Genomic DNA, 26,408 nt, shown 5'->3' with positions numbered 1-26,408 from the left:
ACAGGGAGTTTTACAAAGCAGGACACACTGCTACAGGAAGCCTGATTAATTATTTCTCCCTGTAGAACGTTTGGTTAGCCCTCAGTATCCACCACACAGAGATTACACAAGGAAAAATGAAACACACAACACAGCTTGACTTGTCACTCGTGCAGAAACAGGGACTGGGAACTAGAAAGGTGAAGGTGGAAGATCATTGACCGTACTGTTGGGGCAGGAATCAGGAGCCCGTGGTCCCGATGACGTAGACTCAGGAGAGCCTACCATCACTCCCGCTGGTTCCCTCGCCGCCGCGCACCATCTTAGCGGCTGTAGCGAGGGGAACCACAACTCCCTGGGGGCACTGCGGCTGGAGCCACCAGCGTAATTTCCCGCCACCGGAGGCGCTTGAAATTGCGCGCACTCCCGGTGGAGCGGGTGGAAGTTCATTGACCGTACTGTTGGGGCAGGAATCAGGAGCCCGTGGTCCCGCTGACGTAGACTCAGGAGAGCCTACCATCACTCCCGCTGGTTCCCTCGCCGCCGCGCACCATCTTAGCGGCTGTAGCGAGGGGAACCACAACTCCCTGGGGGCATTGCGGCTGGAGCCGCCAGCATCATTTCCCGCCACCGGAGGCGCTTGAAATTGCGCGCACTCCTGGTGGAGCGGGTGGAAGTTCATTGACCGTACTGTTGGGGCAGGAATCAGGAGCCGGTGGTCCCGCTGACGTAGACTCAGGAGAGCCTACCATCACTCCCGCTGGTTCCCTCGCCGCCACGCACCATCTTAGCGGCTGTAGCGAGGGGAACCACAACTCCCTGGGGGCATTGCGGCTGGAGCCGCCAGCGTCATTTCCCGCCACCGGAGGCGCTTGAAATTGCGCGCACTCCCCGCGTCGCGGGATTGCGTGCGGGATTGCGCCGGGCAGAGGGCGGGCCGTCTTAGGCCGTCCGAGGCCGGAGGAGGCTGGGCTGGGCCCGAAACTCTGACCTTTTTGCTGGCTTTTCTCCTGGACCGGTAGGCTTCGATTTTCGATTTATTTAATCCCCTTCATATGACATTCCTTTTATTTTGAGCCTGTCCATAGAGGTATTATTCCTGATCTATTACACGCCATACTATGACTAGTGAAACTAGAAGTAAGGCTGCTGCTGGAGGGGCAAAGTTGATTGGGACCCTCGATGATTTCATCATACGCACAAATACATTGATTGACCAGGGAATTGTCCTAATGGAGAGGAGGGTGTCCCAGGATCTAGCATTTGCGAAGAGGTCCTCTATGGGCCATATTGCTGAGGCCCGCAGCCCTGAGAACGTCGTGGGCCGGACCACCTCTGAGCAGATACTGGTAGAGGTCCATAACAACATGATCACCCAGCTAGAACTCCGGGACTCTTGTTCCCCAGACTCACAGCATTTGGCACCATCTGGGAATATTTTGATTTCTTCGCAAATAGATCCCCAGGTGGAAACGAGTAACATTGAGCAACAAGGGAAAAGGGAGGGAGCTATCCCTAAAAATAGGCATCCTAAAAATATTGCTATCCATAAAAAGAAAAATGTGACACCTGTACATAAATCGGGACCCATAAATAGTATAGAGCAAACAAGGGGAGCTACTGGAGAGGACACTAGGAAAGAAGTAGTTGGTCCTCTAACAATCCCTTTGACCATTATCGACTCTATCCTAGATGACACCTTGGCGGATATCTTTAATAATAGCTCCACACCCAATAGTACAGCCACTAATATAGATAGGGAAGATCCTAATATAGATAGGGAAGATCCCTTCATATTAACATTAAAAACCCTTATCAAATCTTTGCTGTGTCCCTTGGAAAACAAGCTTCAGGCAATAGAAACACAACTAAAAGCTATCCATAAGGATATAGAAGCCCTGCACCCGACTCAGGCTAAAAAATTAGTACAGCCAACCCTTCCTCCAAATAAGTTACAAATAACAAACACATCTTTAGCTGAAGTCACTAAACCTGCACTTAATACTCCTTTGTTAAAAGCTTGCCCTTCTGTGACAAGTAAAAATCCAATTAAATCTATTCCACCTACTGTGATGAATAAAAATAAATCAGATACCGCTATCAATACTACTGAAAAACCGATCCAAGATAGAATGGAAAAACGTAGAGGGATCAATCTACCACCAGACGCTTGCCCTTACGTAGTAATTTTAACTGGGGTCCCAGAATTAGCTGCCCAGGTTACAGAATCCTTTTGGGCACTTAAAAATAAAGTGTTCCACTGGTTGAATTCTAATCACCCCCTCCCACCGAATATAACCAGTAACATTTTAATGGTACAACGGGTCCCCTGGGTGGGGAAAACTAAAAAGAGACTACAATGAGACTGTGTGGTGGTAACATTTGATGACCCCAGATCAGTGGATCATATTTGTCAAAGGGCTAAGAGAAATAATGGAGCAACAATTGTGGCAAGACCACTCTCTTTTTTCTATATGCCAGCACAGCCCATAGATAATAGATGGAGTTGGATGAGGGGCCCTAATCATCCTCGGGGAGGGTGGGGTCACGAAACGCGTCATGATCCAGCATATAATACATGGGGGGAAGGGGTAAATGAAGGATGGTCTACAATTCAACGAAGGAGAGGGGGAATAAACTATCCAAATCAATATCGACATGCAGAATGGAGGGATCCACAACATGCTCCGTTTTCCATCCCCTGCTTCAATCGATTTAGCGATTTGGAGGCAGTAGATTGACAGTTAGACAACCAGGCACTAGAATCTTCCACGTTTTTATCTACCCTAGGTAAGCCATTGGATAGCGCTGGGAACATCTTACCATCTGTTACGAGTACAAGGCAGGAAAACGGAAAAAACTTATTAATTGTTAATGATACATTAAACGTGACCAACACCTTGGAGAACGAGACTAAAAAACCCAATGGAGTAGATACCAGGACTATTGGTAGCACGGACCGAAACAATGATATATGTACCTTAATGTTCTGGAACGTGGCAGGACTAAAAACAAAAATTATTAATCCTTCTTGGGAGACTGTCATAAAAGATATGGATATTATGGCTCTCCAGGAAACCTGGGCTACAGACAAGATACATTTAAATGGTTATAAAACGTTTTGTACTCCAGCAATAGGAGTTACATTTGGAAGACCGAAGGGTGGCCTGATTACGTACCTCTCGAATGGTTTAGGGTATGAGAGGGTACGCTTTTATTCTAAGTGAGATTTCTACCATAAATTAGTAATAGATACTAAAACTGGACTGTGTTTTGTAGTTATAAACTTCTATAATAACATTCCAGGTAATATGTCACGAAACATCTTGAAAATGTTAGCCAATGATTTGCAGCGTGAGCTAGATAACAGTGGAAAGGAGGTAATGATTTTATGGGGGGGTGATTTTAATTGTCCATTATGCACAAAAGGATGTAAAGGCATTTGTGGTTTAATGTTGGAGCAGGACGTTAATTTACCACATTTTAAACACACAGAGACCGGGGACTTATTGAATGAACTATTGTTTGATTATGATTTGGGTTTTGTCAAGGAAATGATCCAGCAACCAGTATCTTTTAAAGCAACCTTTACTGGGAGGGGTGCATCCACTACCATAGACTTTAGCCTTTGTTCAAATGGTTATGGTCATAAGTTAGCTACTTTTAAAATTTTGGATGCACCATTGAGTGACCACCTACCGCAAATACTTGAGATTGAGAACCTTTTATTATCCTGTCATAATGATCCAGTACAGGTTGCCCCAGATGTTATATTAGGGAGGCAAAATGGGTATACGCTCAAGTGGAGTAAGGTGGTACCGGAAGACTTTCTTAAAAAATTGGTAATTAGTTGCCCCGATAATTTTAAAATCTGCTTAGATGAAGATTCTGATAGTGATAGTATAATAGCCAATTTTAGCACTATTGCATCCACTATCAAAGAGAATCTGAAACTAGTGTCAAAAAATGGATTAAAGAAGGGTACAAGATGGTTTGATAGGTCCTGTACTAAGGCCCTAACAGAACTCAAGCTTGCAATACATAAGGATCCACGTGATATTACACAGATAAGAATTTTAAGGAAAGGTTATAACCAGGCTCTAAAAGATAGAAGAAATGCCATTAAAAAAGGAGTATGGGAAGAACTTTGTACAGCCTCACAAACAAAAGATATGTCTGCCTTCTGGAGGGTGGTAAACGCCCCACTTCCATATGAAAATACTAAAGCACGGATGGAAATTGCTATTAATGAGGATGATTGGGTCGCGCATTTTTCCACCCTGTATATGCCAGTAGATGAGGCGGAAAAAATAGATCTAAATATAGAAGGCAAATTAGTTGAGGAGGTAAATGAACTGAAGGTAACATTACCAGAGATCCTTGTAAGTCTGGGAGCTACAAAGGGTAGTAAGGCGGCCGGCCCAGATGGAATTCCGGCAGATTTGTACAAGTCAAATATTGAATTATGGGGCCCGATACTTGTACAACTTTTTAATGCAGCTCTTATAAGGGGACTGACTCCTTCCTGGTTTACATCTATTATCGTACCTATTTATAAGAAGGGAAACAGACAAGACTGTGCCTGCTATAGGCCAATATCCCTATTGGATTCATCAATAAAGATCCTTGGCAGAGTGATTTTAGTTAAACTACAAAACTGGGCGGAGGAGGTTGGGGCAATTAGCGATTTACAATTTGGATTTCAAAAGGGCATAGGAACAACAGAGCAGGGTCTGAATTTGTTTTTGATCCAGCAGAAATACACTGTGATAAAAAGGGAGCGTTTGTATTTTACATTTGTTGATCTTACATCGGCTTTCGATTGCGTGTCCCACCACAAATTATGGGATTTGATGTCACGGCTGGGCGTGGAAAAGTCGATAATCCAATTTTTAAGGGAGTTATACTCAGGAGCAACGGCTGTTGTGCATTTCGGCAAAGGGGGGGAATGTAGTAGGTCTTTTGGAATAGGGCGTGGAGTGCGCCAGGGGTGTGTCCTGGCGCCCTTCTTATTCCTTATCTACATAAATGGCCTGGAGAGTCATCTGCTTCAAGAGTGTAGGGACATGCCTAAGATTGGTAAGAGATTCATCCCTGCACTCTTGTACGCAGATGATGCTGTTTTAATGGCTCGCACCCCCATGGCCCTACAAAAAATGATAACATCTTTTAATCAGTTTATGCTCAACCTTGACTTAAAAATAAATTGCAGTAAGACTTTCTCTATGAATTGTGGCACTCGCATTAAAAAACAAATTAAATCGATGTATATAAATAACGCACCCTTAGAAAGAACATCTACCTTCCCCTATCTCGGAATCTTGTTCCATGAAACTGGTTCCTGGGCAAGTGCGGTGAAGGCACGAATGCTCTTGTTTTCCAAGACAATTATGGCACTAAAGAGTTTTACACGTAAATTGGGAATGAAACCAATCAGGGAAATTTTAACTGTTTATAATGCAACGTGTGTATCTGTGGCATTGTATGGAGCTGGTCTCTGGGGTTATTCTAATACAAAGGCACTTCAAACTGTTGAAAATAAATTCTTAAGGAATATTTTATCATTACCAGAGAGTACAGCGACTTCTATTTGCCATGACGAGTTGGGGCTGCCTTATATCACGGACACAATTAGAGTGCACCCCATCCTCCTATGGCATAGAGTCTGGACTGTGAACGAATGTGTATTAAATCGTGCTATATTACAGGATGTTTTAAAACTGGGGAGAGTAAATGGAGTCGAATGGCTAAACTACATTAAAACGTTTCTGAATGAAATAGACCGTTCGCAATATTATGACGACCCGTTTTCCATGATACATATCCCCAGAAAAGCACTGAAAAAACTCTGTATGGACTGCCTCAGAGACAAAAGACAGTTTGAAGAATCTAAGAAAAACTCGGTCACTTCTCACCAGCTAATTTTAACAAGTGACAAACTACAGCCATACTTACATATGCCCAATTATGATAGATTCTTTTTAACACGTTTTAGAGCTAACATTGTTTTTAGATTATTTACTTTCCCTCAAATGAACTCGTGGTCCAAGGAATTGCCTGTATGCCCCTGTGATGAAAAATCTCCACAATCTAACATTCATGTTTTATTTTTCTGTAAATTTTACACATTGCCCCGTAGAAAACTGATCGTCCCTATTTTAAAGGAAATTAATTTGTACAGATGTCGCCCAGCGTATTTAGAATTGCAAAAAATGGACAATGTTTTTACTGTTGCCTCGTTATCTGAGTATTTTAAACAGGTTTTTAAATCTAGGAAATCAATTTGTTTAAACGAACTGTAACAGTGTAAATACTATGTATTATATTAATATTTACCTTCTACTGCTGTACCATTCAGAACTGTAAATGAAATGTGACTTTCTGTTGCTTTTATGGTTACTTTTTTTTAACCGAATAAAGTACTTTTTGACTTTGACTTTGACTCAAGAAGTCAAGTAAGAGAATCACAGCAATAGGGGTACATGAGATATGGTAGGGGCTAAAACCTCAAATTACAATTGGGCCAGTCCACAATATATTGTAACCAGAATCTAGGGGCAAGACATTACAATTAACCTCACACTAGAAAAAGAAAAGTTCTACTACTACTCATCCTCATTCTGAAACATAAAAAACAAAGAACTTTAAAAATAGGAAAAAGCAGCCACTCATGCAACCGTTTGAAATCTCACACTCTTCACACATCTTACAAGACCCTCCTGGATTTTGCAATTTTGCAATGTACAAAGAATCATGAAGTTGGGACTTTTGTAAAAATTTAAAAATTGTTTACAAAATCCCTGCAAAATCTAAAAAACAACCCTCCTTTTATTGTCCCGGTGATGAAAAGCTAGGCCATTAAAAGGAAGTAGGGCACCTAACCCTCCCACTCTCACCCGGAGCAGTCTTCCACCATGACATTTCGCTACCCTGCCTTCCCCCTCCACCTTCCTCATCAACTGTTTTCTGCCCCCTCCTCATCACTTGTTTCCCCCTGCCACCTGTCTTCCTCTCCACTTTTGCAATTTTAGCATCCGTTTTCTGCCTCCAACCCCCCACGCCCCCTCGCCCCGTTACTCTCCCTTCCCTTGTGTGGTTTTACAGGGGGAGGGAGCAGGATGGCTGCCTCCCCCTGCACCACCATCATGAGCAATTAGAAGTATGAAGTACATGGTATTGGAGGAAACTGTTACTTTATACCCCTCCGTCCTCCACTCACCTTAATTTAAGATGTTTTTAGGGGGTAAAGTAAAAGTTCACTCCAGCACCATGCAATTGACGATGGAAAGCAAGATGGCAGCGTGGTGCCAGAGAGAGCGCAGCTTTGAAATTAAAATCTGCACTCTCTCTGGCATCAAACATTCATATTCCCAGCTCTCTCCTGCTGTACAGTGCTGGTTTGCTGGCTCCACATTTGGAACACGGTACTGTTGTGACAGACACGTCTAGGGATTGTTGTTTTTCGGGCCCCAATTGTTTTATTCTGAGGCTGGAAATTTTTTAAAACCAGATTTCAATATCCTGAGGGTCTGAATTATGTTTAGTATAGAGCAGTAATCATGCCACACAGCGTGGCTGCAGGGTCAGAAGACCTGGATTTACATAGTATTACCCCATACAGATAACGCAAATGAACAACAACTTCACACACATTTGGATGGCAGGTCATTCAACCCACCCCCTCTTTCGAGTAAATCCACAGGGAAAACTCATCACCTGCACCCCTTCATGCTACAATCTATTAGGCCAGGGTTGTTTCAGACCCACAGAATTTCCAGTGGGAAACTCTCAACCTCTGTAGCTTGATCTACACTTAAAGCGGTAAAAGGCCATGTAATTCGTGAACCTCTGGTATACAAAAACCGGGAAACATCACTTACAACGTAACTTTTACCACGCAATGCTTTTACATCGCAACTTTTACAACGCAAACCATTACAAGGCATTGCTCTGGGGGGCGCTCTAGGATAGGGAATAGATTTAATTTACTATCCAACACCTTCCCTACTATCCACGGGGACTGGAGTTGGAACAGTAAATTAAACTATTCACTATCCAGCACCCCAAAGCGCTATGCGTTGTAAAGGCATGCGTTGTAAAACTTGCGATGTAAAAGCATGCGTGGTAAAAGCATGCGTTGTAATGTCATACATCCACAAAAAACATGTAGCAATACATAACAATTAGTTGTCAAAAAGTGCTCCCAATATCAACATTCACTTTAGGCTTCCAAAAGCTGTACAGGTGGGAACAATAGTAATAGTGATATTTTAAATCTGCAGAGCAACCAGACACACTTGTATATTTTAACCACAGTGAAGTTCACAAAAACAAGCACTGTCATAGCCATAGTTTTGGCTGTTATATGGTGACATTTTTGCTGTTGTCTAAACATCTACGCAGGTTTAAACCATTTAGTCAAAACTGCCAGTAACATGGTTGTTGGGGCCATTTCCTTCAACCTCTCAAAGATGCAAGAGTACCAATGGAATACTTGTCTAACCTGACCTTTCCATAACAATGCTTTGGTTTGGCTGGATGTGCAGTGATAATTGTAAGAATGTTTAATGAGGTCAGATGATAAACAAGGCTCATTTTAGAGAAGAGTTGATTCTGCCACTTAAGCTAGCTAGGCAGCTGGTCCAAAACCCATTCACAGCCTCTAAAATATTAGAGCAACATGGACCCTTCTTGCAGGTTAGAAACCTCTCAATTTGCAGAATAATCCAGTGACTTGCTCCTTCCTAGCTTCAGAAATAGGTGCTAAAGATTGGGTTCACAGGACTACAGACCAGAGATTCCACTGGGCCTGCCAGTCCCTTAGAGGTTAGCTTTTCTATTCCTGATGGTAAATCTTCAGTTCATCAGAGGTGTTGCCAGCCAACAGGACAGCTCTACATGTTTCACTTCAGGAGGGAAAGGTGGCATCGTCTTCTACTGCCAGGGCTTGTACAGGAGTGAGTGGTACCAGAATCGCATTTTAAAAGCCCAGGTCCAGATCTCAGAAGATGGTATAACTAAATCAACCCATCACTGTTCCTGAGGTGCATCACTCACTCTTACCACATTACACAATAAAAGAAAAGCCTGAGACAATAGGCATCAGGTTTGGGACCAGTCATTGGCTATTTCCTGTACCCACCCTGATAGAGGCAGTCTCTCCCAGAGAGGAGAACCTCTCCATAGGCCAGTATCTCCATGCCTCAAACTTCCAATGCTTTAATTTGTACTAGTGATTTATGGTGGGTACTACTGGTCCTTATTTCATGGCTCTAGGAATCTTCAAGTCCTTCCTGCCCCGATTGCTGATAAGGGGAAAAGGGCTGTTAAATAGTAAGGGCAGGCGGATCTGGCGTAGTGCCTCTACGCAGAGTTCCACGGAGTTTGAAAAAACTCAGTGGAACTCCGTGGAGTTCCACTCCGCTCTCACCCCCCTCCCAAATTAATAACAAATTTAAAAAGAAGGCACTTCTCTGCGTGGCTACCTCCTCTTCAGCCTGGCCACTCTCCTTCCTGCTCCTCGCCGTCCTTCTTCTATGAAAAAACTCCTACGTTGTACGTCTTGCTTGTACAAAATAGCCAAATTGCGAGTGGTCCAGGATGTGGTTCCCCTTGATGATCTCAAAAAGTTGGGCGTTGATTGCTTTTTCGATCACCTTGGCTACCAAGCGGAGCAGAGAGATGGGTCTGAAGTTCTTGAGGTCCTTCAGGTTGGCAGAGGGTTTCTTCAGCAAGGGGTGGATATCTGCGTGTTTCCAGTCTTCCATGAATGTGGCGGAGTTGATGGAACAGTTGATGGTGCGGTAGAGTTCGGGGGTGATGGAGTTGCTAGCTCTGTTGAAGACGTGGTGCAGGCAGGGGTCTGAGGGTGAGCCTGAGTGGGTGCTCTTTATGATCTTTAGGGTGTCGTCTGTGGTCAGGGGAGTACAACTAATCAGGGTCTGCTTGGGTCTGGTATCGTTGGGTGCGATGATAGCGAGTGGGGTGAGAGCGTCTTGGGTATCGAGGTTGTTGAAATTGTCATAGATCTCCTGGAAAAAGGCACAGAGGTTGTTGCAGAGGTCTTCGGAGGGTGGGATGTCTGCTGTCCTTGTGCTGGGTTTGGCAAAATCTTTGAACATGGTGAAGAGTTCTTTGCGGTTGTGCGTATTGGCGTTGATCTTTAGGGACTCTTTCTTTGCTGTTCTGATGAGATTATGATGTGTGGTGACAGCAGTTTTGAAGGCTGAGCGGTAATTCATGGTCTTGCTGCTCCTCCATCTTTTTTTGAGCCGTCTACAGGGGTGTCTGGACTCATGCAGGGCAGGGGAGAACCAACTGGATTTCTTGAAGTGTGGTTTGCCTGGCACTTTCTTGATAGGAGCCACTGCATCAGCGCAGTTGGAGATCCATTGGTGGAGGTTGTGAGCTGAGGTATTAGAGTCTGCAGAAGTCAGAGGTGAAGTGTTGGTTAGGGGGGTGGTGAGCTGTTCTTAAGTGACCTTGTTCCAGCTTGTGTGAGGGTAGCGGTGAGTGTGGTGATGTACAGTAGGTTTGGTGAAGGAGAAGTGGACGCAGCGGTGGTTGCTCCAAGGCAGCTCGGAGGTGTGGTTGAAGGAGACGTTATGTGGTGTATTTACTATGGGTACTGTATCGATCCCCCTATTTCTGACCCTTGTCTGGTTAATAATTAACTAGCAGCCATTCAACTGCACATAAACCCGTTATCTGATTAGCCACACAACGGCACAGAAGCCCGTTATCTGATTAGGTCATAGCGCATGCCATCTCATTAGGCAAGCACTATTTCTCCAGCCCCCTAATAGGCATACGGTGTTCTCAAAACAAATCAAACCTACCACGACCTGGGAAATCCCCACAGCCATTGTTTTGATTTAGCCGAGAACTTCAGTAAAGAATGTGCGAACGACCAGTTCGTATGACATCCTTATTGACGTATTTATGTCCATCCTTACGTCAATCCCGACACCTTTCAGGTATAAATAATACCGACATTGCCTTAAGCAAACACACGAGGTGGTGACAAGATTGGAGCAGCGAGACTTGCCGAGGAGCCCAGCTGACAGCGAAGCCCACAGACGCTGCCCCTCCTTTCTGACGCGCTGAGAGAGAGACGCTGCCTTTTCTCCTGCCGAGAAATCCAGCTCCGGCGCTTCCAAGCCGCCCTCGCAGGCAGCTGGAATATCAAGACCTGAGATAGAGATACCAGCCCTCCAGCCTTCTAAATCCCAGGTACTGAACTGAATCATCCTTTGTAGAGAATTCTTGAAGCAGACCCTTGGCAAAGCAAACTTAACTTAAACTGCTACTTTTCTACTCCCGCCACGTATTAGGCTTAGGTCAGGTACATTGGGGTAGGCGTAGTTAGAAGCACCAGTTGAGTACGATTAGTCAATGTATATATGTATGTATCTATTTTATCCATTTTAAGTATCATATGGCTAAGAAACCATATCAATGCTTTTACAGTATTATTTTATAATTCTGTTATTACTGTATGCACTTTACTTAACAATAAGTATTGCAATAATAGCGATTCATTTCTCTTGTATGAGAAAAGAGACTGATCAATAAATGACATCTTTTATTGAACACGCCCGTCTCTTCCTTTTCTCTACAATCTGGTGAAACTAAGAATGCACTGAACTGACTGAGTAAAATAAGTTGTCTTTTGTTTTCACACGACTCTAGAGATACACTCTTGATTAGGGGAGAGCAAAGTTGTCATGTTCTATGGTTGTCAGAAACTAAATCCCTTCTTGTCTATCCAGGGAGGTTAAACTCCTCCTTGTCTATTCGAGAAAGTTTCTAGTGAACTCTGAGCTAGCTGGCAAACACTAAACTTTAAGTCTAATATCGACAGTAGAAGACCTAGTTAACCTCTGTCCTACGTCTATACTATTGAAGATATTATTCCAATGCGCAGAGCCTATTGGGATGATAGGAACTACACTACAGTTATCGCTAATGGAGAAGATGGGGTCGAGTGTGTGTCATACTGAGGTGGTTGGAGAGGTAACCCCTTGTCTGACGGCGGCAAGGTTTTCCAGCAGACACGATGTGTTCTTGTCACTGGGGTTGTCCAAATGAAAGTTGAGGTCGCCGAAGAGGATGTAGTCAGAGGAGGTAAGAGCGTGGGGTGCGATTAAGTCAGGGATAGAGTCGCTGAAGGGTGGATGGGGTCTGGGAGGTCTGTATATGAGGGTGCCACGGAGGGTGGTGTTCCGGTTGGTCTGGACCTGGAAGTGAAGGTGCTCCATGTTGGTTGTATGGTCGCCTGAGTTCTATTCTATTTTAATTTTCGCACACAAGTCTAAACCAAATAAACCAGTTCATTTACAACCATTCAGCACGTGATGGCTCTGAAATCCATCATGCTCAACTCATCAAAGATAGAGACTATTTCCTTATTTCCTCTTCTCCAACTAGCATTCCTTACTCCATCATCCTTCCTCACAATACTCTACATTCCTCATCATTTCAGAGGAACTTGATGTGCCTTTTTAATAAATCTCCCTAGAAAGCCTGAGTCATTCAACTCTTTCAAGGCCTCTGTAACCAGTTCCCAACTAGTGACTATGAAAAATATGTGTCCCCATCTTCATTACCATAATGCAAAATAACCAGATAATAGCCTAGTATTACTGTTGAAGTTTAGAAAGCTTTGCAGGTGGAATATCCTGCCATCCGACTCTTAGAAGTGTACATTTTTATTTTAATTTTTAATTATATGAAGATACCTGCACATTCGATGAAGATAAGCACATGTAGCCTCAAGATCGTTCACTCTTCGCCACTTCTTTTCAGGGTTTGGCAGCAATAATCATAATTTTTGTAAGAAGATGAAAATGATTTACATTTTATAACATTTCTCTTTAACTGCCTTGATCTCCTTGAGCACAAGCCTAATATCTCAGAGGCAGTTTGGTTAAACACAGTAAGTCAATTCTTCAGTGCATTCTAATTATGTAATCGTTCATGAGATTAAAAGGCGTTAGTAAGATTATTAACAAAATCTGCATTTACTAATGTTATTCATGGTCAAGATTTGATTTTCATGGTGATTGACGAAAGATTTTTAGGAAATTTCATACGATCTAAATTCAGAAAAGGAATGAAAAAATGATCTGGCCATAAAGCTGGAGTATGTTTTTCTACTTGCAATCAATTGGTTCAATCAATCTGGTTTTATTTAGCACTGCTAATCATCCGAAAGAGTTTCGAGGTGCTTGCAGGTCCCAGGAGTCTCATTCGAACAGGCAAGTCATGAGTGCCTTTTGGAAATCAGGAAGTGAGGTGATAGTCCATAACTGAGTGGGGAGGCTGTTCCAGGTCTTTGCTGGGATGTAGCGTCCTCTGTTTCTACTTCGGTAGATGCAAGGAGTGTGGGCAAGTGACAGGGAGATGCAGCGTAATCTTCTTGATGGTTGATGGAAGTTCAGGTGATGGTTAATGTAGGCAGGTCCTTGGTTGTGTAGTGCCTTGTGTGGGTGGGCCAGCATCTTGAATTGGCCTCTCTTCTGTATTGGGAGCCAGTGGAGTTGTCTGGGGTGTGATGTGGGTTCGTCGGGGGAGGTTGAGGATGAGTCTGGTTGCAGTGTTCTTTATGATTTGAAATCTGTGTGAAAAGTATGTGGCCATTCCTACGTAGAGAGCATTGCCATAGTCCAGTCCACTGGTGATAAGGGCCTGTGTCACAGTGTGTCTAGTGTGCAGGGGTAGCCACTTTAAGATCTTATGTAGCATGTCAAGAGTGAAGAAGCAGCCGGAGGGGATGGATGTGATCTGTGATTTAATGGTCAGCTTGTTATCTATGATGATTCTGAGGTTTCTGGCATGGTCGGTGGGTGTGGGTACGAATCTCAGGTCTTAGGGCTACAAGGCATGGGTTGCTGTAGTTGCAGAAGATCAGCACTTCTGTCTTGTTCGTGTTCCACTTCAGGCAGTTGTTCTTCATCTAGTCGCGATGCCTGTCATGTAGCTGTGGAAGCTAGTCCTGGTAGAGGTAGAGTCGTCTGTGAGTGAGACGATGAATTGGGTGTCATCTGGGTAGGATATTATGTTGAGGCTGTGTGATCTGACGATGTTGGCCATTGGTCTCATATATACATTGAGGAGCATAGGACAGAGGGATAACCCAGTGGGACACTGCAGGGTTCAGAGGTGAAGGGTGGTAGGCGAACCCTTTAAGTTCTTCTGGTGAGGAAGGAGGTGATCCATCTGAGTGCTTCTTTTTGGATGCTGATATGGTGGAGTCTTTTGATCAGCATGTGGTGTGAAATGGTGTTGAAGGCTGCAGAGAGGAAAAGGAGTATTAGAGCTGCTGTTTCTCCACGGTCGAGGAAGGTACAGATGCCAGTGGTGGCTGTGATCAGAGCAGTCTTGGTGCTGTGATTGCTGTGGAAGTCGGATTGGGAGGTGCTGAGTAGTTGGTTCTGCTCTAGGTGTGTCGTGAGTTGCCTGTTTATGGTTCCAGTACCTTGGCTGAGAATGGGAGCAAGGAGCTTGGCCAGTAGTTTTTTAATTTACTGGGGTCGGTGGAATGTTTTCTGAGTAGTGGTCTCACTTCGACGTGTTTTTAGGCACCGGGAAATGTTGCGGAGGTGAATGAGATGTTGAACAGGGTGGTGAGTTCCTGGCCGATCCTTTGATTTTCAAGTTTGAAGATGTGGTGAGGGCTTGGGTCTGCGGAACTCAAGAGTGGATGGATTTCATGATGGAGATGGTTTCTTGGGTGGATAGGAGGTTTCCAGATGGTCAATCTCTGGTTTGTGTTGGTTGCGGGGGGCGAGTCTGTTGAGGAAGTTTGAGGGTGAAGGCTGGGGTTTGAAGTTTCTGTATATGGTTGAGATTTTGTCATGGAAGAAGTTGGCGAGGTAATCACACGGCTCTGGTGAGGGTGTGATGTTGTTTTCGCTGGCAGCCGGGTTGGAGAACTCCTTGATGAATTTGAAAGTTCCCTGTTGGTTTCAATGCATGTTGTTAGGGCTGGCTTCTTTGTTGCCTATTAGGCTGCTCTGTCAGAGGTGTTCTTACTGGTGCGCCATCTTCCCTCCAATTGTTTGCTGTCTCGCTTCACTGTTTCTTAGTTCTTGGGTGCACCAACTGGCCATTTTGGAGAACCTTCTTTGCTTCCTGTTGTTGATGGGGGCAATTCTGTTGGTGCAGTTGGTGATCCAGGCGTTGAAGTTGTTAATTCCCTGTTCCAGGTTGGTGGCGGCAGCTGGGTTAGAGGTGTTTACGGTATCTGAAATGTTGCTCCATTTGCGGTTGGGTCGCTGGCCGTCTTGGAGGTGCTAAAGTGAATGATGGAGTGATCGATCCATGTGAGTTCTGTGACGTGGCTATATTTGACGTGGTTGCTAGTGGTGAAGATGGGGTCCAGCGTCTGTCCTACAGTGTGTGTGTGGGGTAGCAAACAATCTGGGTAAGTCCGAGACCGGTCATTCTGTCGAGGAGATGGGATCGTTGATGTGGAAATTGAGGTTGCTGAGTAAGATGAGACTACATATTCTTGGGCGCAACAAAATCTTTTTTTTATTTTTTTTGAAACTTGTTTTTATTGGCATTTCGTTATCATAGCAATACAGACCATGTAAGTAATCACATATGCAAAGAATGTGGGATGACGCTGCTGCAGCTGGGTTGCGAGCCGGGCGTCAGTATGTGAGGGTGCCTCTGATGGTTGTCTTACCGTTCATGTGGAGTTTGAAGTTGAGGTGTTCCACGGGGGTGGTGAGGTTGTCGGTGGTGGTGGTATTGTATTGTATAGCTTTCTTGTAGATAATGGCTACGCAACCTCCAAGCTTGTTGGTGAGGTCCTGGGGAGTGGTTTTGCATCCATCAGGGATCCCGGTGATGATGTAAGGGGTGGAGGCCAAGTTGAGCCTGGTCTTGGTGAGCAAGACCATGTCAGATGTGAGGGTGGCAATGAGGTCTCATAGCTCAGTGGAGTGCTTGCTCCTCAAGCATGTGTTGAGGAGTAGGCGGTGAAGTCAGTGGCTTGCTTCTGTAGTTGGTGTTGTGACATGTCGGCGTGGTGCTTTGTGGCATGATGATAGTCGTGCTGGTGCACAAGAAGGTGCCTCTGGCCCAGGGGAAAGGTCCTAGAGTTGAGTGCAGTGTGGCAATTCAGCAGGGTTCGCTGGAGCATCCTGTGTTCAGGAGGTGGAGGGCGGTGGCATTTTACCTGCGGGTGGTCCGGGATCCAGGGGTCCTGGCACTGGGAGTGGTCCAGGCATTGGCGGGGGCAGATGTGTTTGTCTTTGGCATGACTTAGGCGCACCAGTGGTGTGTCCTCTTCACATGTCCCCTGCATGTCCGCTACACGTCCATGCTGCATCCTCCATTAAGTAGGTCCTGGGAGGGGGGAGGGGTGCTGGGTGGCAGTGGGCAGCACTACCGGGAGGCAGGAAGCATGCGGGAGCAGCAGCAGGGGAGTGCATGAGTGGGAAAGTGAAGGAAAATCCACGGCTACCAGGCAAGTGAAAAATAGACAAAACAGCGAGGCAAAGGGTGAGCCAAGATACCAAGAGGCAATATGTATGAAACAAAAAATAAAAGGCAATACAGGTGAAACAGACGAAAAAAAGGCAATACGGGAGAAACGGACAAACAAGAGGCAATATGGGTGATACAGAAAAGCAAGAGGCAATACAGGTGAAACAGAAAAACAAGAGGCAATACAGGTGAAACAGAAAAACAAGCGGGAATACGATTGAAACAGACATACAAGAGGCAATATGGTGAAACAGAAAAACAAGAGGCAATACAGGTGGTACAGACAAACAAGAGGCAATAAAGGATGAAACAGATCAAGTGGCAATAGAAGGAGAGCAGGCAGAAGAGGAAATAGTTGATAGCAAAGGGGCAATAGCAAGGTCAAGGACGACTGTGGGAAGAAACAGTTCGGGAGTGGGACAGGGCGAGCTGGGCCAGAGGAGTTACGAATGAGATCACGAGTGTGACCTGTTTAATGAGATGTGCTTATCACATGCTGCACAAGATTTAAAGAACTCAGGTTACTAAAAATTGCTCTCACAGTGGAATCTATTTTCTTCCCATCCATTAGAATCATCTAAAACAATCAGTTCATTTAACTGTTTGGGACTAAAAAGTACCTCATCTAATCATGAAAATAAGTCACTTGAAATATTGGAGAGGAGTCTTTAAATAAATCTCTAAAAAAGGCCAGACCCACCTTATATACTGAATTAAGTTGCAGAGATATTATCAGGTCTCCCACTGAATATTATTCACAAACACACAACTTTAGGGAAAAGTTATTTTTAAAAATCACTGCAACCCCACCATATTATTCTATGTTTGATTCATTCTCAGAGGGAACTCGATCATTGATGCTTGCAATGCTATATACCTACCACCACCCAACGACTCTGTTAAAAAGGGCAATGTGGGCACATGGCAAAGTGGTCGACCGGCATTGCCGTGCGGAATTGAAGCTCCAGTGACACTGCAATATTATCACGCCTAGATGAGCACCAGGTGACTGTCTGACACCTTTTGGACTGTGCATCTTCCCCAGACATCATGAGCGAGAATTATTTGCTCTGACGGAGGGGGATTCAGTGGTGAGGGGAACTTAAGTCCCTGATGCACTGATGGCCTCCATCTACGGCCTATGCCACACCTACTGCTACTGGGCCTGGGAACTCGTGACAGGGCTGGCCTGATCACCTGCGCCTGAATTTGACGAGCTAGGGCTGTGAGGATCCTCCTTGGGGCTAACCACGGAGCCCAGACAGTTATACTGCCACTCCAGCTACCAGTGCCTTTGAGGCTGTGAACTATGCAGCACGTTCCTCCGTGGCCTACCTGTGATTAGCGGAGTTGCATAGCCTGACCTTCCAAGACACAGCCGGCGCTCTATTCAGCCTAAGAGGCAGTGAGGCTAGGCCCCCTTCTTCCTCGTGGGGCTGCATCAGTGACTCCAGAGTACCAGAGCAGGCAGTGAATGGAGAGGGCGCTGCAGTCCACGTTATCCTGCTACACACAGAGCTAACGGTTGGCCCGAAGTTTCCACGGCGGTCTCGCAGTATCAGGGACCATTAGTGAACCGGGGGACTCAACCGCCGGGCCGCGCTGGGCCGACCAGATTGCCTCCCTTGCCCCCTTCTCTCACCTCCCCACCACATATATCCTTTGCGACCTAGTACTCTGATGCGCTGGTTTGAGGGCTGTGAGGTGTGCACCTGCCCTAAGCCTGGCTAATGAATGCCGCCAGAAGGCATTCTCCACAACTACACTCGGTGGGGCCCTCTCATCAAACAGCACTATTGGGCCCCATCCCCTTTTTACTTTTGATGATCCAGCTACCATATTAATGAATACGATTCACCCTCCAGTGCCTTGTGGGCCATTGAGAAATGCGCATAGAGGAATTAACACTGATCTGGTTCTTGCCTTCTTCGTACGGCAGCACTGTTGGGTATACTGTCCGTCCCAGGAACACTGCCTTCCTCCATTTGCACAGCGCCCCAGCTGTTACAACTGTACTGCCGGCTTTGGCCATGCACCTGATGGCTCTCCAGTCTGAGGCCCAACGCTTGATCCTACTCACTGCCCCCCGCATTGCTGCCTAGCACCTGTGCACCACCGCAAAGCCACCTACAGCACCTGGGCCCATTAATACCACTGGTGCCTTGATTTTTACCCATGCCCTGGCCGTGGTGGAGTACACTTGCTACAGAACTGGTACCTGTACAGTGCACACTGACTTCCTTCCAGCAAGATAATAACTGCCTGGTGGCCTGCTCCACTATTGTGGGCTCTGGGCTGTATTCACAGACACCATCTGTGACATATTTCATCAAGCCTTTCTATCGCATTGAGGCCTTCCTCATTCTCCCACTTAAACCTCCTTCATGACTCCTATGGGATCCCAAGCGCTGATCTGCACAGCAGGTTTGCCAAATAGTACATTGATCCATTATTCCTCCAATACTCGAGGGCCAGTCTTACCACTCCTCCTCTTCAGAGACTATGGTGCGAGGGAACCCTAAATAGAGATGTCTCCACTTTGGGATGCAAAAAACCCCGGAAGCCATGCAGCCTCTAGCAATAGCGGAGGGCAGACGTCCTGGAGACATTGGTCCGGCGCAGCTGGCTGGTACAGATGCAATCATGGCCGAACTCAGGGCAGACTTTCGGGCTATCGATGGCCACTTTAACACCCTCGCCATAAACCTAGATTCTATGAGCGTACACCTTGACCGTCTTGATACCGTATGGAAGCTGCTGAGGGCGGGGTGTCGGACCTAGAGGATGAGGAATAGCAAACTATGAAATGCTTGGAGCGAATGGACATACATTCTAATGCCAGTGCTGATCTCTTCCCCAAAGGTTGAAGGCTGCATTTCCCTCCTACTCTACTACCGTCCTGCTCGACTGCCAACAACCATTCTTCAACTTTCATGCAGACATGCTCAATGCACTCTCAGTTTCTACTTACTAGTTCACAGGATCTCATTAGACAATGTGTTTATTGATCCTATATGTATGGGTGTCTGTCGTAGCGTTGCCATCCCCTAGTGGTAATAACAAATATGTTTCTTATTATATTGTTGTTTTGCTTAATTGGGATTTCACTGGGTCTGTACTGGGCTTTTCTGAGCCTGGTGTGGGTGGAGGGTGAGGGGGGTTGTGAGAACAGTTTCAGTTGCTGCTTTTTGATTTCATTGCCGCCATCATGTACTCTTCGGTCACTGCCTACCTTCTTCTCCGCTTCTAATTGTACTACGTTATGGGCCGTGTCCGCCTCCTTGAACCAAATTCTCTTCCTATGTAGCTTATATTCTGGTATGTAAGGGGTTTTAATGGCCGTTGCAAAGGCAAACAAGTTTTGCAATACCTTGCCCAGCATTGCGCACATATAGCTTTCCTTTAGGAAATGCATCTCTCCCCTGGAAGATTACACACTTATGCATCCACCTGGGACTCACATCGTTTCTTTCTAGCTACAGTTCCTACTCCAGAGGGTTTGTACTCTTGTACACAAAAACATGCCTTTTCGTTCCACCAACACTGTCATAGATGACGCAGACAGGTATGTCCTAGTCGTTGGTATCCTAGCAAGTCACTAAGTACAATTGGCCAATATTTACTCCCCCAATGTCGGTCACTCTCCATTAATATTTAGCGAATGGAATTCGGCCATCTTATTGTGGGCGGAGACTTCAACCTCCTCATGGACCCTACCACTGACATCACAGCACTGTCACCGTCCACCATAATAACTCCTCATACTACATGATATCTGTGACACACACACATTGCGAGACAGTTGGCACCTCCAATCTGCAGTTCACGCACTTCTCAGTCCCGCACAATACTTCGTCCCGCATCAACTACTGCCTTATATCCGTAACCCTGTGTTCATAGCTGATGTCCACCCAACATCTCTCTCGTACAATGTCAGATCTCTCTCCTGTACTGGTCCTCTTTCACGCCCCTTTTGATTGCACCCGCGAGTGACACTGGCGTTCCCTATATTAGCGATGCAAGGTGAACTGTTTTGTTCTGACTTGTGTGCAACGGTTCTAGAATACATTCCGGGGTCCTCCAGGAACTTCGTGGAAACCTCCAACGTCTTGAGAGGGAATTGTCTGACCTGGATCTTCAGTCAGCGGAGGGTGCTGATGTGTCTTATACCCATGTCAGAGCCTCCCTTCTGACTGAGTACTGAGAATTGGTGGACTGCAAGGTCCTTTTCCTTGGAAATACGCCAGAGAATTCAGACACAGTGAGAGTGAACGAATAGGCCGTACTTTAGCCCACCTCCTCCGTCCACAGAGGGACAATTCCAAAGTTCACTACTCCAGTACTATATCTGCCTTTATACTAATTATCTATCAGAGGATACCTCTGCTCAGACGGCCAACCTTGACAAGGTGGCAATGGTCTGGCTCTCAAATCCCCAGCGTCAATTCCTTGGTGAACCCTTATCCTGTGAGGAAATTATACAAGCAATAGATTTCCTAGATCACTCCAAGGCTCCTGGCCTTGTTGGCTACACAAGCAAGTTTTACAAACATTTCAAACGTATACTGGCGCCAGGTCTACTAGCGGTCTATGATGATTCTCTCCAGTCGGGCGCTCTGCCACCTTCCATGCGTGAGGCTGTAATAACCCTCCTTCCTAAACACGGCAAAGACCCTTTGCACTGTGGCTCTTCTCGATCCTTGTTGCTCCTAAATTTGGATAACAAAATATTGGCAAAAGTTCTCACCAACCTCTCTCCCTCCTAATGGAGCAAATCATCTCCCCATGGCATTTGGGTTTTGTTCCCCATCGCTCTACATCATTGAATTTGCATGCTGTCTACTCCATACTGCACAGAATCTCCTAAGATACCCACAGCAATATCTATTTCAGAATTTGAGGTGTTAAACTCATTGGAGTGACTTTTATCTCCACACAGTCCTTCACAAACTAGGCATACTGCTCGGCCGTTCTTCTCTGATAAACCTCCTGTACACACAACCCTCAGCCCGTCTCAGAGTCAATTGATCACTTACGGCTTCATTTCCTATAACAAGGGGTATCCATCAGGGTTGCCCATTGTAACGCTTACTTTTTATAACTGCAATCGACCCACAGGTACGACACCTTCAACTGTGCCACCTTCACCATGGCTTCCAATTCTATATGCAAATTATATCTTGCTTTTCATCGGTCAACCACAGGGCAATTTAGCCCCCATTTTGCCTGGACGGACAAAATTTGGGACCCATTCTGGCCTTCGGATCAACTGGTCAAAATTTCCCATGTTTCCCATTACCCCCATCACCAAACAGACCCCATGTGCTTTCCCATTGACTTGGTGTAATAGGGCAGTTAAATACCTTCACCCCCTATAGGGATCAGGTGGTGAGGCTGAATTATGACCCGCCATTGACACACTGTCGACACAAATCGATCAATGGATCCGTCTTCTCCTTTCTATGGCCCGAACGATTGTGATAATAAAAATGGTGATCCTACCCGCTTCCTTTACCTGTTCCTTAACATCCCCATACCATTTACCAATAATTCTTTTCTTACTCTGCGTGGTTCAGTCCGTAAGCTTATTTGGGCTGGCCTGAGACCTCATGTAGGCTGGGACACTCTGGTGCTCCCATAAGAGAGAGGCGGGTATATTACCTGGCCACGCAATGCCAATACGCTCATCATTGGTACAATCTTGACGTCAGGATGCAATACACCAAGCCAGAGATGAATCAGGAGGCATCCATGCCACTCACCTCCATACTACCTGGGGGGGATCCCATTAGACCCCAAAGATGTCCAAACGCTTTTAATCCACCTGATGGGCGTGGAGGAAACTCCAATGGCTCTTGATCATTACACTTCTTTATTTTCCTGCCTTACACTCCACAGACCCATGGTTTAACAATGCTTCACTCATGGGTCATTTAGTTCTTCACTGTACTCATAATACACTAAGACGTTCCATAGGGTCTTATTTATTAGCACCAGATGAGTTCCCTCACCTGACGTTGGTGATTAATGATTCAGATGGATGTCGACTAATATCCAAACTGTACCGTGCTAGCATTGCACTGCTCCTGACTAATGATATAAAACTTAGATCCTACAGGGAACACGACCTGAGGAGGCCCATCACTGATAAGATGTGGGTAGCATGCTGTGCACAGACTCGCTTGGTGTCTTCCAACCACCACCAAAAACGTCTTAATTTTAAGTTTTTACGCCACACTTCATAACTCCCAATGGCCAACATAAATATGACCAATCTCGCTCCTCAGATTGTCAAATGTGTCACACCAAGGAGTGGACTTTTTCCATATGTATGGACTTGCAGACACATAACACACTACTGGGGTGAGACTTTTTTCCCTGTTAAAGCAAATGTTAGAGGTTGAACTGGATGCTGACCCACTTGTTGCCCTGTTGGAGTATGCCAAGGACCTCTCCAAAAGCACTAGACAATTCACTGCAATGGCTTTGCTCCTATCCAAATGTGAGGTTGTAATACACTGGGGGCCAATGCCTGCCACCTATTAGTGCTAACTGGCTTACTAGCTTGACGTACTGTGACACTACCAGTGAACTATATAGTCTCTCCAACCCCCAACCTCTAGATCGAATTATATCTATCAGCCCCTGCGAGAATATTTTTTGTCCACTGCTGATCAATCCCTGACACCGTGTCCTGTCATGCCGGTGCCCTCTCTGTCTATTCAGTAACTTATTTGCTGATCGCCATGCACCCCATACCCCTCCAGTAGCCCTTTAGGATGCCACGCAGTGGTGGATTGTGGTGGTCACCCCCCCTTTTATTTAGCACACACTCCCCTCCCCACTCCACTCCCTACTTTATATACATTCCCGCCTTACAGCGGAATAGGTTGACTCATCACCATACATTCCCTTTAGACGGTATGGCCATAGCGACCGACTATCTTCCTACTAGAGGTACAGGCAGGAATTATTGGATGTTTTTCTTGTTTTACGTTCAATCATTTATGATAAATGTGTGGCATATATGGACCACACAGAGTCTATCATTGGCACTTTCATCACGATGCACTACTGGACTTTGTACTCTTGCTTTATACAATGCCGTACTTTGGTGCTACTATAAACACCATTCATGCACTACTTGTATAAGTTACTACATGCTCGCTTCAATGGCCCATAATACACCTGTATGTTTTTGTACTACTGATTTTTCTAAAATGAATAACAACTATTTTTTAAAAAAGGGTACTATGTGTCATTGTTCCACCATGAGGTTTCTTTTAACCGGATGTCTATTGAAACTCCTGATCATGCTTTAATTTGCCTGGTAGACAATTTAGGAGCAAGTAACTTAGAACTGTTACGTCTTAGGTAAAATGTGGGAGACAGAAATAGGTGGTATAAATGTGGTTTTAGCTGAAGTTGAAATATGAGAATGCCTTCTTAACTCCTGAAAATGGATTTAAAAAACACTAAGTATTGGTTGTTGTAAGATTAAGAAATATCACATGCAGAAATGTAACAAAAACTCTCACTGTCTTACCTGGTAGGAGAGTACCTATTTGCAGGTGCAAAATATGATCCTTGAATTTGTTCGAGGGCATCTTCCAACCTTGGGGCATGTTTCCTGTGCTCTGCCTGGACTAAATACAGACAGAGAGTTGTTAAGACAATTTGCAAAACAAGCATGACAACAGATGATAGATGTCAGGTGTTTATAGCTTATAGATTCAAGAGTACCTTCCAAAGAGAGTCCAACATATATTTTGGCTAAAGGGAAATATCAGAAATTACTTGTAATAACAAGATCTCAACACCGACACCTCTGCTCAACCATACATTCTCATTCTCTCATTCTCCCTCTCCGTCTCTCTCTCCCTATCTCCCTCTCTCTTTCTCCCTCTCCCTCTCTCTCCCTCTCTCCCTTTCTCCCTCCCTCCCTTCCTCCCCCCTGTCTGGGAAATGCAAAATGTGTAGGAATTTAGGATAAATATATGAAATCTGTGTTAAACTCAATGAGGTACCTTGTGCTTGTAACTGTAACCTTTTGGAGAAAGGCAAAACTGGCAGGTGTCTCTCATCTTTCTTTAGTGACTTATGCTCTGCTGGATGGGGAGTGTTAGGAGTCAGGCAAACCTGCCAGGGAATTGTTTACCTGCAGGTGATGGTGGAATGGAGTGCCCAGCCCTGGTACACCAAATTAATATGCACACCTAATGAATGGTTTTTCACAATTCTGGCCTTGAAAAATATACTCATCCACTTGCCATGGCGAGCCAGATGTTAGTAGGGTGAGCTATTTTTAGGGCCTGCTGGTCCTTACTGGCGAAGAGAGCTGGAGCTGGCAAAGAACATGTATTCTGTTCATTCCGAAAGCAAATAAGCAATAAAAATGCCCTTCAATCTTGTTTTTATCTTGTCACATTTGCTAGTGCATTCAATGACAGAGGTCAAATGTCAGCTTATGTTTTCTTACCGATTGCAGTGGGAGACTGATGTTTACTTTCCTTTCTCTGACTGCAAAGTTAGAGGATTTTGTAAAGTGAACTGTCTAACAAGGGAGTGTTAAACGAAAGGCTATAGGATGTCAGATTTATTTTCTCACATACAACATTTAAATAGCTTGTACATTAATTGTACAAATATTTAAAACAAATACCAGTTATAAATGCACCTTTTCTGGTAATTCTGACTTGCGATGTAAACAAAGACTTTAAGAGAATCAAACAATTCAGAACACTTTCCTTGGTGATGTGTAAATGATAAACATTTGCTGAAATCTGATTTCCACACATTATCGTTTGAATACAATGTAGTTTTATCAGCAAAACTGCATGCCAGAGGGACACTTTATAGCTATTTCAATGGAAAATGTGCTAAGTTTAAATGACAGTACCCTATCATATCGTGTTTTAGTAACATATTTATTAATAGAGTTTTTAAACATGAACTGGGAAACATGCCAGCCCTGATGATAATGCTATCGGTGTAATAAGAAGCATTTCAGGGGCCATGTGCACCTCATCTGTGGGCTAGAACCTTATTATCCATGGAGTAAAAGTTGAGTCTATTATATCAAACAAAATTTCTTTTTTGGACAGTAGACTTGCTGAACTCGCGTATTTGAAGTTGCTGTCATAGGTGATAACGAAGAAAGTGGTGGTGATTCTATTAAATACAATATTTGCCCAGGAGCATGCAAATTGAGACCGATTCCTGGGTCAAGCATATTACAATTAGGTCGAGTAGGTTATTCAAGTCGCTAGACCTGCAGGACTGGTGACAATTTTATGATTTTGCCAAGCCTGCAATTATATGTTCATTTATTATGCGGCACATGTCTACATAACAACTGTATCAGAATGATCATGATTATAATAAACAACTCATTAGAAAATATACAAATAAGGGTGAAGATGAACTGAGCCACAATCATATTTTATCACACATCCCTAATTTATTAGTCTATTCCCTACTCAATGTATCTATAATGGTTACAGCCACCAAGTCTAAATGGCTGTATAGGCTGATTAAGCTTTAATATGTCAATCCATGTATAGTTCCCTGCAAAACTTGGGTCAACAGACACCATTCAAGTCTTCAGAATCTCTCCTCAGCAATGGCTCCATCTGTCTAACTTCACCCCTACACCAGTTTTTATATACCAATATTGCTAATGGTGTCTTATGGAGTGACGGGGGGGGATCATTTATATTTGGCTCCTTCTATGCTATAAATGTGCAAATAGTGAGTCTCTTCAGTTGCAAGTGGAAAAGTGGCACTGCAAGGGAGGGGCGGGGGGGGGGGTTGGGCGCCATGGGTGGCCCAAGTTATGGTGGCATCCGCCTCCTCCCGCTCTTACCTGTCATCTCGGGGACGCAGTCCCCCCCCCACACGCTACATTGCGGCCGTTGGGGGGTCAGCAA

General features: G+C 44.9%; 1 protein-coding gene and 1 long non-coding RNA gene across 3 annotated transcripts in view; one reads left to right on the top strand and one right to left on the bottom strand.

The window, feature by feature from the left end:
• Window positions 1–26,408, top strand: part of LOC144772573 (uncharacterized) — a 152,283-nt gene that overhangs the window by 6,886 nt on the left and 118,989 nt on the right. The window lies entirely within an intron of this gene.
• Window positions 1–26,408, bottom strand: part of CEP126 (centrosomal protein 126) — a 430,075-nt gene that overhangs the window by 290,631 nt on the left and 113,036 nt on the right. For both annotated transcript variants that reach the window (XM_078656998.1, XM_078656997.1), the window contains exon 4: window positions 24,026–24,125. In XM_078656998.1, the coding sequence (XP_078513124.1) occupies window positions 24,026–24,125 (100 nt within the window). The remainder of the gene's footprint in view (window positions 1–24,025; window positions 24,126–26,408) is intronic.

Source organism: Lissotriton helveticus, chromosome 8 (assembly GCF_964261635.1).
Source record: "Lissotriton helveticus chromosome 8, aLisHel1.1, whole genome shotgun sequence".
Lineage (NCBI taxonomy): Eukaryota > Metazoa > Chordata > Amphibia > Caudata > Salamandridae > Lissotriton > Lissotriton helveticus.
This window is presented reverse-complemented; position numbering and strand designations above follow the sequence as displayed.